At 32.8% G+C, this 17,006-nt stretch overlaps 2 protein-coding genes and 1 long non-coding RNA gene across 4 annotated transcripts in view; 1 reads left to right on the top strand and 2 right to left on the bottom strand.

The window, feature by feature from the left end:
- The window catches only part of LOC144411888 (uncharacterized), a 40,951-nt gene that overhangs the window by 14,540 nt on the left and 9,405 nt on the right, over positions 1 to 17,006 (top strand). The window contains exon 1 of one of the 2 annotated variants that reach the window (XR_013468985.1): positions 250 to 421. The exons of the other annotated variant lie outside the window; for it this stretch is intronic. This is a non-coding gene — a long non-coding RNA (uncharacterized LOC144411888). Of the gene's footprint in view, positions 1 to 249; positions 422 to 17,006 lie in introns of those variants that run through there. 2 annotated transcript variants of the gene reach the window in all.
- On the bottom strand, positions 4,109 to 5,530 carry LOC120334347 (uncharacterized). The gene is made up of 5 exons (XM_039401836.2): positions 5,323 to 5,530; positions 4,927 to 5,057; positions 4,761 to 4,834; positions 4,601 to 4,672; positions 4,109 to 4,518 (listed from the first exon to the last, which is right to left on the bottom strand). The coding sequence occupies exons 1-5, from the start codon at positions 5,428 to 5,430 to the stop codon at positions 4,367 to 4,369; spliced, it is 537 nt and encodes a 178-aa protein (XP_039257770.2). The 5' UTR covers positions 5,431 to 5,530; the 3' UTR covers positions 4,109 to 4,366.
- Positions 12,370 to 13,960, bottom strand: LOC120334346 (uncharacterized). The gene is made up of 5 exons (XM_039401835.2): positions 13,757 to 13,960; positions 13,182 to 13,312; positions 13,023 to 13,096; positions 12,847 to 12,918; positions 12,370 to 12,763 (listed from the first exon to the last, which is right to left on the bottom strand). The coding sequence occupies exons 1-5, from the start codon at positions 13,868 to 13,870 to the stop codon at positions 12,609 to 12,611; spliced, it is 546 nt and encodes a 181-aa protein (XP_039257769.1). The 5' UTR covers positions 13,871 to 13,960; the 3' UTR covers positions 12,370 to 12,608.

Here is a 17,006-nt window from a genome sequence, read left to right as displayed (position 1 = left end):
TTTTTATAATGTTCTCTATTGATGCTTCCATCCTTTCGTTTCTGTGAAATTTTGTTATTTTGAACGTCAAATTTCTTGAGACATTACTGTAACGTTGGTGTGTCAGTACCGTATATCAAGAAACTATAACTGGTTTTTGTCTAGTGTTTATTATTATTAACATGAAATGTTATGTTGATGCTGGCGTGATTGTCGCTGTCGAAAAAATCGCTTATCAAGTTTTCAGATAGAAGGCAGTTGGGGCCACTAGAAGGTTAGACCTTTAGATAATATGAGTGAGAGTAGAACTTCAAAAAGGATTGTATTGGAATACCAATGGATAACTGAAATTGCTTGGATGTAAACGGATTATAGATTATTCTGCAGCAGTGTTTGGCCGGAATAGAAGCAAGGCAAACGACCACGTCAGGTCGTTGATGAGGTAAGTAAAGAAATAGACATAACATTTTTAATATTATCAAACTAGTCGACAAGAAACTACATTAGGCATCTAACCGCTATGTATAAAACGAGTCATGAGTTTGGTCATTATTTCGACAACTAGACCAAAACAACCCTAACATGTCTAAATGAGATGAATTATTGAAGGAAACCCGAATGTTTTGACGGCAGACGTAAACATACAATCCCAGTGTCGCCCACGCTCGTAATCAATATAGGAATCCATGATGTGACGAGACGTCAACCAGTACTCTACTCGCTATTTAAGGCCAATTGCGACAACGTACGAAACGTAAATAAACCTTACCACCGAGGAACGGTGTTGTATAACGCGACATAGCGGTATGGTTTTCCGACTTCGACCATACCCATTTTATCTCTATTTTAGAAAATCTTGAAAAAATCTCTATCCCATAGTAGCAGCCATGTGATCGACGATGAAAGTAAAGATACCAAAAACGTGTCACCTGGCCCCAACATCAGCGGAGAGTCCTTTATGTTAATCCAACCTATCATAGAACCACGTAGGTCGAGATTTAAAATAACATCCACCATAGGTAGCACGCTTTCCAACCACCCTACGTCTCCCCTAATGTCGGAGGCCGTTATGCACAAATAAATAAACCAAAACTTGATTCCCAGGGCGTGGCTTACCATTCTGCTTTCTCGATTACTTCACAAATTTTCTAAACCCCAGGTTGTCTGGGCAAAAAGCACGCAAAGACCACCACCGATTCCGAGAAATCTTAGCTTATTTACCTGACATGTGCAAGTTAGCCACACTACGTTAGTAAGAATAGAAACCCATTACGATTTATTGTCTGTACGACAGATGTCGCCGGTGATCAGTAAAGCACGCAAAAAGTGAGGTAGTTTGTTCCATGAATGCAACTTGCGGCAAATCATAAGACGAGACGATAATTTTACATCTTACATAATCACACAGACAAACGATCAGGAAAAAGAGTAATATCACTTTGTTATGATAGCTACAATGTGAGTGATATAATGAAAGGGATATTGATATATTTATGAATTTCATTTTTTTTACCTAACCAAATCAAGTCTAGGTTAATCTAGTTGTAAACTAATAAAATATAAAGAAAAATTTTAAGCACCAAGAATGCGACTCATACTACCTTGAAAAGTCGGATTTTATTTTTCTGACCCGTCCCAATTGAGTATTCTATGATATCTAAGTAACTGAATTATGAAAATAAATAGTTTCAACTTCATCACGCGTCATTTTTCAAACCAGTGTGTGCTGTTTAGAAAAATGTTACATCAATCTTTTTTTTTACCGTTATGGGGAGTTAATGCTATTACATGTTATTCCAAGTATTGTTGTAGTCGACTCATAAATCTTCTATTTCGCCACGAAAATCCAAGAAAGTAAAAAAATACTTTTGCTTTGAAGCAAATATGATTCGGACCATGACACTCTTTATAAGTAGAGACTCAAGAGTTTTGAAAACAGGACAATTTGTAACAAAAATGATGCGGTGCATGACGTAAAACTAATTCTTGGATAATTCCTATATTGTTAACAAGCAATTTATTTAATTTACTTTATTACCAGGAACGAAACCTAATTCCACGATGTGCGTTGTTTCATCCATTTGCACTCTTCCATCTATGGTAAACTCTTTTGGCCGCAACATACTATTTATAGACCAACCTATTGTCCACAAATGATCCCCACTGCTTTTTAAAAAACAAACATAAAGGTGTACTAACTGTATTTGATCATGGGTGTTTTGCACATAATTTTTATACTTATCTTTGTTTTTTGCCTGTTCGAAGACATAATTGAAAAATTGTATGTGACTCATAAGTTTTATTATTTATCAAATCCTTGCGTTTGGGGTAATTTAGGAGAAAGTGTCCACGAACACACGTCAAAATAATTATGAATATTTCAAGAAATGACAAATATCTCTGTTGGATTTTTTGTCAACAAATTCATTTTTGTCATATTCTATATAACTTTTTCCGCCCTGTCTGTTTGATTTAAATAAATGTGTTAAATTTCATGACGAACTCGTTGGAAATCACCTAATACAATAACCACGAAAATTTAAAAAATGAGTAGATCCCTTGGTCACTAAATTGATGTAAATATCTCGCCTTTGATAGATAATGACCTCATTTTCAGTAATTTTGATGACGTCACACAATGACGTTAAACATGTTGTTTGCCTAAATAATTTCTGTATTTTTTAAACAAACATTGAAGATGGCTGTAAAGTTTTGATAAAGCTTTTATTTATTGGTTAAACTAACATTCAATATGTCAGAAGAATATTGAAAAGAAAACCCATTTCATTCCAAACATTTTCTACTGTTTTATTCTTGATTTGAACGAATTTATGGCCATCATTTCCAGAGAAATATCGAAGTAGAAAAAAGTCCATAAATTGGAAATTTCTAAAATACGTTGTCTGGTGAAATGTCATTCATGCAACATTTATGAAAAGTGAACTTCAACTAAATGGATGAAATATAACAATGTTTATTAATTTTTCAAATACGTCATTTCCGGAATAAACATCCGGTAAACTTTCAGGACATTCTTTTCCTCTCAGACTAACAATGACGTATTCATTGATTTTTAAATATTGGAACATTTGCCTGCTGCAAGAACAAAAATCGCTTCAAATGCATGCTGAGTTTTTTCAGTTCATTTTTCAAAAATATGACAGTGCTAAATGGATTTTTCTTTTTGGCGTTATAATATAACACACATGATCGTGGATTAAACTTTTTGTAATTTTTTGTACTAATTTCTTACGCGTATCAAGTTTATTTATCTTCCAAATACCTATTCATGTTAAAATATGTGCTTTTCGTAGATCGCGATTGAGATAAACTCGATTTCTATATACTAAAAGATGAGATTTGAATGTATTAACAGATTTTGATCTTTTGTCTTCAAAAATATTGCCCTTGGCGCTTCTATTTTTACGCTAAATGCATTATATCGGCACATTGAGGTTCAGATTGCATAAATTTACGCACCACAAATATTTTTTTCAAAATTGTTTGGGGATTTTGAAACGCCGTAGTGTGTTCGGTATGGGTTCAGGGTTATCTTAGACTATGAAAACATACCAAATCAATATAGCTCTAATATCTATGTTTTTTTACAAACTGATAGTCACACTCTATCACAGATTATTAACGTTATCAAGTAGTTCGAATAAGTGGCCTTTTATCTTTCTTCAAAATTTTGAAATAAAAAAATAATTTGTTCTGATTTACAAGTTTTGAAATTATGACTACATTCATTCATTATCACAATTACAAATTGTTACCCGATATTTCTAGGTATTAATTAGAGCGGCGTTAAAACTAGGATACACAAATGGAAGGAGTGCGTCATAAAAGGTTATATTTCAGGTCAAGCACAGTTTGAACTTGTGAGCAACAATGACTCCCCGGTCACAACTTTTATAATTATTTTTCCTACCATCTAGTCTACAATGTAACAGTCAGTTTCGTGTTCATAAGCCCTTTTATTGACTTTTCTCGGGGACGAAATTTACGTGACTGTGCATACACGCACAGGCTTGTGAACGACACCAGGAGTTCGACTTTCTGAAATCTCGTAACTGCATATCATACCATTGCTATACCATGAGTCTAAACTGCATTGAATTACAGCAAAAGAATTTGCAAAATTTTACTATAATTTTTTATATTCGTCTTTTCATAAATTGCATAAATAATGAAATAACAAATAATTGTACGTCACAATTGTGAAACATAGCATAGTATTGCAAATGCTTTAAATAAATATATTTTCACATTATAAATATAAGTTGAATATGAAATTGGGAAATAAGAATACCACAGTGTAAATAGGTATTGAATCCCTGAACTGCAATACCAGATATAAATGCAGGAATAAATAGCTAATAAAATATTATTTAGGAGATGGGCAAGTGGTTCTGTCTCTCTCTTGAAGAGAAAAGAAATTGACTCCGATTTTCTCTAAGATTTTTGCGATTTCCTGAATCTTTCTGCAGGGAAGTTTCTTGATTCTTTTTCTCAATTGTATGTCGATAATAGGACGACCTGAAAAATAGGAAGAAAATGAGTCATCTTCTAACAGTACAATAAAACCTATTAAATAATAAAAGTTAAAAACATTATTTACCTTCAACACAAGTATGGATGATCATATAGTTACGATAGTCTGTTGCAATGTGTCCATTGATATTAATTTCACCTGAAAATATTTAATGAAAGAATTAATCTCTTTGGCTTTGGATATTCACGCATAGATACGTCTTTAAGAATGATCTAAATCAACTTACGATCCGACACACAATTTTCCCAGCACATCGTGTTGAGCAATATTTGTTGAATTGTTCCCATTTTCGGTCTTGTTCTAAATTTATAAAAAATATTAAATATAAACGAAATGTACTTTTTTCTGATATTTTAACAATACAACATTGATAAATTTTATTCAATACTCACTCTTGTATTATTTCTTGAACGTAGAATTGTTTATAACGTCTGTTGAGACCAATTATTCTCATATCATAGCAATCAAATTGAGAGTAACGAGAGTCACGGGTATAATATGCTTGCCACCATTCTCCACGGAGCTGTGATGAAAATATTTGATAAACTAAACATTTGCCGCAATCAAATTCAATTCTGTCAATTGTCAAGTCTATACTTAAAATGATTAAGATGGCGCACAACCTGAGCATAGTATGTGTACCAGGTTAGGGTTGTTCAGGTTGTGCGTCATCATGGTACGAATACTTCCGGAGGGTCAAAATTGTACCTTCCTAGCATATAAGCGATCAAAATTTGTATAGTTACACTGAGATTTATTTGGAGCAAAGCTTTGAAAAATTTTCTTACCCGACTATAATCCACGTCTTTCTGTAAAATCTGACCATTGCACGTGTGAGCTGATGCTTCGTTATAACAAACAGCAACAAGAACAGCAAAAATCAAAAAAATCTTCATCTTAGTTTTCAGTGTGCGGTTAGTATATTAACCAACTATTAAGTTTTATCTCACTCTTCTCGGTAGTAGTTTCAAGTAACTTGTGAATGTCCTCAACGAACTGCTGACACTTATATACTCCTTGCGGCCTAAAATGACGCATAGTCATCATATGATTTTACTCATTCTAAACTGAATCTGTTAAAGTTATAAATAGAATCAAGTCACTAAATATATTCTGTCTGTCAATTTCGATTCTAAAATTTTCTCAGGAACGAAAATGTACAATTTGTATTCGAAATTGATCTACGGATGATCAATAATGTCTTATAAACTGCACTTGATATTTGTGAACAGAGGTAATGTATGAAACAAGTTAGGTTTTAACCTACTTGCAACCAAAAGTTTTAACGTGTATGGAGAATTACATTTATTACAGAATTGGATTTATAAAACCAATTCTTGACTTTTCCTATTTTCGTATGCATTCAACGAATCAAAAAATAAACCAGTTGAAAAAGTCTCCATCGCAGAATAAAAAATAGTTTTGATGCGTTTTTCCAGTGAATGATGATCTCGAAGTATTTAACATTTTGCTTTATTATAAAAACGTATGCTTTATAGCTGACTAAAATGCATTATTCAAATTAGGTATTTATATCACACTCATAGAAACTATTCTTAAAAGCTGAGCTAACCTTTAAAGTAAATTAATTAGGTTTTAAATTTAAAATATACATTTTCATGCTATTGTTTTGATGTAAGGCATAGATGAGAAAATTACGGCCCGCGGGCCGGATCCAGCTCACCAAAGTGTTTCGTCCGACACACTTGTGTATGCTGAAATTACAACTATAATTTTATGGGCGCTCCCGAAGTATGTGCACCAAGATGAACAACCTGAACCCTAACCTGGTAAACATACTATATTCAGGTTGTGCGCCATCTTGGTGCACATACTTCTACAGGTCCGTTTTATGGACATAAATTTCCTTTGAAAATATGATAATCATGTCATAACGACCCCGATTATTACATTTGTGCTTCTTGTTGTTATATAAACGTTAGCCTAGCTGTTGTGAATAAAACGTTCGTAGTTTTTAATATTGAATTTTGAGCTTCCGGCACAGTAACCAAGTCTATTATCTATACCTGGCCCACTCAGAAAAGTAATTGCCCATCCCTGGTATAAGAGAAGCCTAAATTATACCAAAAACTGACCATATTTGGAAGAAAGAAAAGTGCACTATTCGTCGAAATAATCGAAATTGAAAAAGATCATATTCAACATATTCATAAGTAAGCAAAGCTATATGCACTACAAACGCGTGAATGTCACTATAATAATTAGATACAAATTTAGCCAAACGCAGATCATAATTAGAAATTTAATAGGTGTGCGTAAATATTACGCTATTGAGAATTTTCACTCTGAGTCAACCTCTGTTTTAACATCTTTAAACTCTAATAATTTTTAACGAATACCGCGACTCAATAATTATTATTTAAGTAAGGAGAAAAGTTAAGTTACATATGTCATAAACGTATCATAAAACTCAATAATGAAACATATTTTTAACACAAACTAACTGTAAAACTACTTTGTTGTTTTAGTTCGTTTGCAATAAGTTTCAATGACCATTTTATTCAGGGTGCAAAGTATATTTGTTGTTATGAATTTCAATATTATCACTTCTAACAACTTATATAGCCTGCAATTCCGTGAAATTCTTTGCTAATACTTATATAAAGTATAGCCAAATGTACTATATAGGTAAAATGTGTCCGCCTGATGAAGAAGTGACGATCGAATTTGTGTAATCAGTTTTATCGATAGAAGCTGAATTTCAAGATTTGAATTTAAAGCAAACAATATTTTTATGTTTTTCGTTCATTAATTGAGATGCCCGATTTGAAATTTTTCTAAATAAAACGACATCGATTAAGGTGTACTGCTACTACGCCCTCGGTATTTTACACATTCATAACCATTGCCTTGAAAAAGACGAACCTTCCCCGTATTGGAAACATGTGGGCGGTTTTATCATCATGATTGTATATAAATTCATCAACAAAAACACTCTGTGGAGAAAATTCAACAGGAGTGTCCTATTTTGTCGATGCTGAAAACGGCTACTGCGTGAATAAGCCTCAACCCTGCAGACTGCTTAACAGATAAACAATAACAATATCAGACGATAATCACGCCTTTGACTTTTTTTTTTGGTCAGTTTACGATTTATGATTGAATAAGAATTGGACATATAAGGTTGGATTAAATTTACATACCGACTTTGTGGAATTTATTTCCTACTTCATTCCAGTGAATGATTTACTGTTTGATTTATGATTATACTCTTTGCACCGTCGTTTCTTACGGTTTCCGCATATCCGATCTCATTTTTAATGATGCAAATTACTACAACCCTTGGGGCTTATTGTTGGTGAGTAAAATCAGTCTTTTAATGGCATCACAGTAGACAGCTCATAGTGTTGACGTATTTACTAATATTCCATAATATTTCTGTTTGCGCGTAACAGAAATTGGTCACTTTTGAATATCATTTTCAAAAATAAGGAATTCGAAATCATAAATGGAGAAATTGTCATATAGCCTACGTATTCGAATCTGTATGTTTCGAGCGATTATAATTTTTTTAACAGAAAACGAGACAATTATTTATTCGATATGGGATATTTTCAATGAAAATTATATGCAAAAATTAAAATATGATTTTTCAATGTCGTTTTTAACATATGAGGAATTGCCACATCGTGATTTAATTTTTGTTCAAACTTAGAACAGGAAATAATTGTGTTTAAAAAGTAATTTTTGTCGATTGATGGATATTAAATCGACAAATATAAGGAGATTAGCAATATTGATTGCGTTGTAGTGGTTTCAGTTTTCTTGAAATGCTAATGCTTAAATGGCAAATATACCATTAATAAGATAAATTAAAACTTATATAAAACATCCTATTTTGGTAGCTTCAGTTTCACACAAAAATAAAAAGATTCAAGCCAAAATAGCAATATTCAGAAATAGTATAAACGTCATTACCATGCATTTTTATGTATTTATAAAGTGCTTTAATACGGTATAATTGATTCCATTCGGTGTACATTTAGTTTTCTTGGAGTAAAGACAACGCCATGATTTCAAAAAGTCGCTGGTGGAAAACATACGCAGCTTTTTTCACTTTAAGGTAATTTCTAGAGAAATAAATATTATGAACAATGAATAAATGATTAATCATTTAATTTTGCAGCCATAAAAGTGCTACAAACCATTTAGTATTTGAGCGTATTCAGGGGTCGTGAGATTTAAAAAAAAATTATTTTTATAAACGAGATCGATTGAAAAACGGGTTCTAAAAAGATCTAACTTTAGACGTCCCCTTTTTCTACCCCTTCTGCTCCGCAAGAGTGGGGTTCGGTGAAGAAAGAGCGGTGGGGGAAAGAGTGACGGGAGGAGCTTAGAATAGATGTGGGAAGGAGAGAGTGTTGGATGAGCGAGTGACGGGAGGAGGTAATAATGGAGGGGAAGATTGGAGTGGTGGAAGAATAGAGGGGGAATAGGTGGGGCGAAAGAGTGCGGGGGAATTTCAGACGTTTGGATCTTAAAAGCTACTTTTTTTTCAATTTCAAGCTAAAAACCTATATTAACAAAGAACTCAAGAATGAACAGAAAGTCTTGGTCAGGAAGCTGCTTTCAGGAAAAAACAATCACATTTAATACGACGGCAGCCTTTGTTTTTTTGGCAACCAGATCTTCAATGTCTGGTGAAATAACAAAGAGCTCAAAAGTGGTGGTTTTCAATTTTGGTTGAAATATAGGTCTACTGATAACAAGACAGCTATGCTCAAATATATGGCCACGGAGAGACAAACGAAATATTTTATCATCAACCTGCTTATCCAGTAGGAATGTTACAACCCGCATCTGCAAGGTCGCAATATCTACATCACACGAAATACAGGACTATAATCTCGTTATTGAATTTTTTACGGCGCAAATATTTCCTACAGTGCGGAGCTTTTAAAAAAAACTTTCAACTCAAACGTGTTACGAATTGATGGTCCCTTCTAATGACACCTATCAAATCTCTATTGTCATACGTGTTTTTTTCCTAACTTGAAACTTACCAAATTTTATGAAGCTTGTTTAATTAGAACTTCGTTAATTTTTACGTGGAACGAATCACTGTCGAGCTAACATTTCTCGCTCCAACGCTGAATTTGCGACAATCCGCAGGCGGCCTCGATAATCGTTGCCAGAATCACTTTCTGCAAAACGAGCGATATTATGACGCAATAATAGGCTAATACACATCAGCCTATCCAATAATAGGTTAATGGACCATTCCCCGACCTTTGACCCCCGAAAAATTCCTCCTATACTTTACCATTGCAAAATTTTCGGGGCTAGTTTAAGAGTGCGTTTGCGGGTTGGCGCTTGTAAAATGGGGTATGTGTTTCAAACCATCATTATGATTCATCGCATACAACAATCTGTTTTTTAAAAGTACCGGTAAAGAATTTTAGCCTAGTCTATCACAGCCATTTCTACACTAATTTTTTGTTACTGCAGTTAAATTAAAACTCCTAGGAAGACAGAGTGATCATTGAATTATCTGATTTATATTTAAGTTTCCGAAACACAAAGGAAAACTAACGAATAGAGTTCAAAAACGCGGAAACGAGGTAATGTTTACGACCACACATGAAAATCTGTCTGAGTGAGAAAAGGGTCTGAGCGGATGCGAAAAGGGAGCATTGTTACGTCACTTTTTGCATCTTGCTGATTGGCCAATGTCATGAAGTAGACACGGAAGTCGATGCTCGGGGAAAGGTCCATACAGTAGTTCCCAAACTTTTTAGAGTTGGAATCCACTATTCATTACTACAGCTTATGGCGACCCACTTAACTTTAATTTAATTTTCTTTTGTTTTTAGGGCATAACACAGAACACAGCAATGGCTAATCATCGCAAAACTACCGTGTTTCCTCGAAAATAAGACCTGGCCTGAAAATAGGTTAATAATTTGAATTTTGAAAATGATTTTAATTAAACCCTACCCTCAAAAGACCTCTTCCAAAAAAAAAACATAGCGTTATTCTTCAAAAGAAAATAAATCTGAATCCTGTCTAAATTTCGGGGAAACACGGTAAGAAGTGCTGTACAGTGTACAAAACTGCTATGCGTAAAAAAGCCACATGGTCATTTATTGTGTAGCAAATTTTTGTTCCTTTGAGTAGATCGTGAAAAGGAAACTTACACAGATTAGAATTTAAATTCAATTTAATTTCTTTTGTTTTTTTGAAGATTCACGTATTCGAGTCGCCACCGATCCTAATAACTAGTATAATTAACCAAAGCTTTCTACATCTTTTCACGACCCACTAAGATTTCTTTTGCGACCCACCAGTGGGTCGCGACCCATAGTTTGGGAACCGCTGGGTTAATACATATTTCTGGCAAGTTAGCCTACCAATAACACAGCGTTCCTCGTAACAAAACGAGCAAATAGATGCGGTTTTTGTTTATTCTGAACCTTTTCCCACAATAACGACCCCTAAGAATGACAAAATTTGCCCCAGGGGTTAAGAACTGCTGATATAGATTATAAATAGACTGATGGACACATTTTTTATGATTTTAATTTCTACAAATACATCAAATAGATCATTCATTCAAGTCGATTTTGGGATTCAATTGGAAGCGACTGTCTAATTCAACTAGTGAAATACGCGAGAACGCAGTTTTGCGGTAAATAAATGTTAAATTAGATATCCACTAATCTGACCAATGAGTTTTTTCTCTTTGAAAATATTTACAAATAAGAGTCATTTTTTTTTCTATAAAACTTTTGTGTTTTCTTTTCTTTTGTCAAGTTGAGAATGGGTGTAAAATAATTCGTACCAGTGCCAAAGCGAGATTTGAATTATTACTTGCTGAATTATTCTACCACAAAAATCCTATCACAAGCGACTTAAACTCATAATCACAAAATCCCAATTACTTTAGACACTGCTAAGATAGTTTTAAAGATGACGTTACAGAAAATTTGATTCAAAATCGAATTCGAATCACTAAAATTGCAATAAAAGGTTCTACTTCACTGCGAATAGCTTATGTGTATATGGAACGGCACGGTATTAGGAATTTTTTTGAAATATACCAAAGACTGGACTATATTACGATTCTTCCCAAAAAATTGAAATCAAAATGGTTCTCGTGAAATCTATCCCCCGAAGGCATATACCTCACATGTACAAATCCCTTATACGCAACTTCATGTGTTTTTTTTTTGTGCGGCATTAATTCAAGTAAAACTGGACAGAGTGTTTTTGATCAGATAAAAGAGTGTAAATGGTTAGTTCAAAATTGGCATCACTCGTACAAAGTTATCATGAATCGATGTTACAATAACCTTTGCCAGACGATCAATTTCTGAACTCGACAGAGATAAATAGTTGTGTGTGGTACGACATTTTCTATAAATCAATACTATAGATTTCCTATTCGAAAACGTTGTCTAACGCGTTTTATACCACAGAATTATTTTTCTTAAAACGCAGATTTAGAATATAGATATCGGAATATAGCGTCTGATGATATTTGCTGAAAACTCTGCAACAACAGTAAACTTATCCGCGGCGCTGCAGATGTATTGCTAAATCTATGAGTGACATGAGTGAGAGATTTAAAATTCCCGACTTTCAATTATGAATTGAAATATTCCACAAGTATTTGTTCTTTTCAAATATATTTATTATTTTAAGAGGTATATGACAATTGTGTAGCTTAGTATAGTTTAAATAAAACATCATCACTTTAAATAAGCGTTGCGGCGCTGCAGATGGATTGCTAAATCTATGAGTGACACTGCTTGCAAGATATTTAAAATTCCCGATTTTAAATTATGAATTGAAATATTCCACAAGTATTTGTTCTTTTCAAATATATTTATTATTTTAAGAGGTATATGACAATTGTGTAGCATAGTATAGTTTAAATAAAACATCATCAGTTTAAATAAGCGTTAGTTCAATAAAATAATATATGTGAAACACAACGACGAAAATATGTAATATCATATCTTTAGAGTCACAGTGGAAATTGTCCCCGATAAATTGTAAAGATTCAGCACAAAGAGATAACATATAGACTCTAAGGAAATAAACGTCCAATTTATCGTTTTGGGGTGGGGCACACGCTTCTGTCTCTTTCTTGAAGAGAGAAAAAATTGACTCCAATCTTTTCCAAAAGTTGCGAGACTTCCCGAACCTTTTCCGGTGGTAGTTGATTCATTTCTTTTCTGACTTCAACATCAATAACTGGATGACCTGATAAATAGTAAATGATTTCGTTAGTTTATAACGAAGCAACAAAATAAATCATTTACTAAATAATAAAAATCAGTTCTTACCTTTTACACAAGTATGGATGATCATATATGTGTCATAGTCTGTTGCGATATGTCCATTGACATGAATTTCACCTGGAATATAAAAAAGAAATAATTTATCATTGCTTGTTAAGACGGGTTGAATTCATTAATAATGTACTTATCACTTTATGATAAAAAAATTAAATGTAACTTACGTTCTGACACGCAGTTTTCCCAGCACATTGTACTGAACAATATTTGTTGAATTGTTCCCATTTTCGGTCTCGACCTAGCATTATAAAAATATAAATTTTACTTCACGTGTTTTTTTTACTGAAATATATCAATAATTATATAGTTTGCTCGATACTCACTCTTGAATAGTTTCTTGCACGTAGAATAGTTTATGAAGTTTGCTGACACCAAATATTCTCATATCAAAGCACTCAAATTGAGAGTAATGGGAGTCACGGGTATGATATGCTTGCCACCATTCTCCACGGAGCTGTAATTTTGAAAAGATAAGATCAGAAATGATTTAAAATTGTGCCGCTGGCAGAATTAATTTTTAATGAGAGCAAGACAAATATTGCGAAATATGTCCGGCATATTCATAAATATCTAGTTATGAACTATTCAAAATCATTAATCAAAAGAAAATGATTATTAAAATAAAAATAAAATAACTTATACTAGGTTGAAACCGTGCAAGGAAATCATTATAAAACCTGTACATAGAAGCGGATGCTGTTTTAGCTTTTTATCATACAAAGCGCTATCAAATGTCGGTTTTGAAACAAAAATTTTAATGATACATCTAAATATATAAATTCTAAACTCAAAAGGTTAATCGAATTTCGAACGTTTAAAATATTGCTAATTTTGCGTTCATAATACTTTTTTTTCGAACAAATTTGAAAATAAAAACTTTAAAATAAATTTCACTTACCCGACTATAATCAACATCTTCCTGTAAAATAACATCGTTGCATGTGTGGGCCAAAGTTTCGTCGATGCAAACAACAATAAGTGCAAAGAAAGCAGAAAGTATAAAAGTCTTCATCGTAGCTTGAATCTATATTCAATAATAACCAACTCAATAATTTTTTTTATACTGTGTTCAGGTACGCTTGCAGAATAGTTTGTGGATATTTGACAAGCGCTCGCGGCTTATATACTATTGCTGGACTGAATGACGCATAGTCACCATATGGTTTTTACGTATCTTGAACCGAATCCTATGAAGTTTATAAATAGTAAACAAACCACCAAGTATTTTCTGTCTAGCGAGTTCGGTTCAATTAATTTCTATATCTCAAAAGAAAGAAGCGGGAACGTGAATCAGGCATCCGAAACTAACTTTATTTTTAAAATTAGTAATGTATTACTGAATATATCTAATTATTTTGAATCGATCTGCGTAGAAAAAGTAATAAGCACGAACTCAATGCATGGAGAAAAGTTGCTCAGTTGTGCGCGTAAGTTTTTTTTACTATAAACTGATATTTTATGTTGCGTATGTTGTTTTTTTGTGGTTGCATTTGGGCTAACTTAAAATTTGGCAAATAATTTAGTATTCGTTTTTCACCAAAGATCAAGCTTTGTGAAACCATTGGCCTCATTTCCACAAAAAGGCATTTCAAGGAATATCAATAAACTAGAATTTAATTCTGAATTGTTGTTATTTCACATTCAAAAATTTCATTTACGAAATAAAGAAGTGTTTTAGTTTCAATTTAATTTATTACATATTAAATATAGAAGTGCTAAATAAAATTTGAGCGCTTTGAATAATATAAAAAAATTCACGTCCAAATGCTGCTATGCAGACGCGCGGGGCGTCATCGTTTTTGTTTATAAACATTTTCACAAGGTGTTTCAATGTGGAGAAAATTTGAAGGAGTTCCCAAATTTTACACTATTGAGAAAGTTAACTGTGAAAATGCTTCTCCCTCATTCGTACCCTATTCGTCAATGATGTTATAGGATTACCACACCTATATTTTATCGCGATTTATATGGTAACGAAATAAGTTATATAAACGCAAGCATCTAATTTTAATTAATAATTTTTCATAATCTAATTTTTTCCAGTCAAAATTCATTGTATATGTGATATGCGACCAAATCAATAACTTAAAAAACGGATATTGTATAATGAATATACACTGATGTAATTTCTACTGCCATCGGGCCATTGCGTTACAAAAGAGCAGCATCAATCAAATTTGTTGTTCATTTTTCTATTCGTGATAAAATCAAAACAAATTTTGGATATTAATTTCATTAAACCAAACGCTAAACCTGATATTATAATATCTTTTCTGAAATTGGTATTCGATGGAGTAAATACAATCTCATATTTCGTCTCAGGTGATTTGATTTGTTTTCTTTACCGTCAATATCTTTTTATGAGATCTCATTGCAATTTGATACTTTAAGAGTTTAAATTATTGGGCATATTGCGGTTGAACTAGTTTTCGATTTTGATTTATTTCTGCAAAAAAACTTTCAAATACAGAAAAAAATGTACTAGAACATATGCGGCTTTTGCAATATTCAATTTTATATACGACTATATGACTGATGTCCGTAATGACATCACAAAGCCGCACCCACTAACGAAATTTAACTATTTTACTTGAGGGCAAAATGTGGAGATATCATGTTTGAAAGTGTGGTTATGTATTTGGGGTCGAAATTGATCATCGAGAAAGCTTATTGGTTTGCAATTTGAAAGCAACATCGAGTTTCTTTTTTATTTTTAATAAATGGCTCGTTAAGGTAGTAGTGTAAAACTACATAACTCTATGCGACGGGGATGGATTATTTGTATTCATATTCACGTCTTGAAAATTGTAGTTATTAGTTCGCGCTAAAAATTCGTACGGTTTCCGCATGTTATGCCTGCAATCAACCGATGTTTCGATATTGCAGGCGTCATTTTTGATGATGCAAATCATCAAAACCCCTACGGCCAAAGGCATAAGCACTAACCTGTGTTTCCAGTAGCTTAAAAATAAACAGCTCATAACATTTGACGCATATATGAAGCTACGTAAAAATTTCGTCCAATTGACCGATACGAAAATTGGTCAGTTGTACAGCATTTGAAAACGGGTATAGAGAATTTGACCATAAACGTATTCTAATTTGTGATTTCCCTTTGACTATTGTATTGTTTACGGTAAACAAAGAAATTAATATTTCATATGTGTCATCTTTGTCATAAAAAGTATCGATGATGACCAAGTTCCAAAACCATTTCTCAATTATCTCAGGGCTGATAAGAATTTACCCAGTAGGTCTTGATCGACTAAAGAGCCAAAAGAACTACATTAGAAATGTTTGATCATACTTGATATCAATGTTTTCTGTGACTAAACAATACTTCATATTAATCACATTTCAAACATATTTTACATGAGTATTAAGTCAGTTTAACTTTAATTCAATTGATTCGTACTCGGGCCGCCTGGATCAGCAGTTTGCTTACTGATATGTTTTAGTTTCGATTTTAAATGACAAAAATTAAATATGAGTGAATTCCTGGAAGTTGCGCAAAAATAGACGTAAAGCCGAATGGTTTCCGTAAGTCAAATTCGTGAAAGGAATTTAAAAACAGTTCTTAGAATTAGAGTCCGAATTACATGAATAAAAATTCCAGAGCTTGCGTAAGAATATAAATATAATAAATAAAAACTTACGAAACACAAACGGAATAACATTGAATTGCTATAACTGTCTTTCAATCTCGTTTAAAATCTTGTTAACAACTCATCCAATCCCCAAACGCATGAAATAAAGATTCCAATTTAGCGATAAATCAACGTTGTTCTGGAAGTCAAGTTGGGATTTTGATGTTGTATTGACAACATTTATGTGACCATCAACGAGACTTATTTTGAGTTATTGCTGCAACAAGTTAATAGATGTTTGTGATTTTTTATCAATATACGTGAAATAATCATTTTCTTGAATTTTTGTTGCTATTCATAGGGCTTCAAGCAAGATTCTCGATTAATCTGGCATTGGAAATTATAATCCAGTTTCATTGTTTTATTTATGTTCTAAATTCTGGACTTTCCGTGGGAACTTGGGACGAAATTCTATTTGAACAAAATAGTAATTTTCACATATCATTACCGGCATTAAAAATTATAATCCTGTTTTATTTATTTATTTATTTTCTAAATTCT

The sequence above is a fragment of the Styela clava genome, chromosome 15 (assembly GCF_964204865.1).
Source record: "Styela clava chromosome 15, kaStyClav1.hap1.2, whole genome shotgun sequence".
Classification (NCBI taxonomy): domain Eukaryota; kingdom Metazoa; phylum Chordata; class Ascidiacea; order Stolidobranchia; family Styelidae; genus Styela; species Styela clava.
This window is presented reverse-complemented; position numbering and strand designations above follow the sequence as displayed.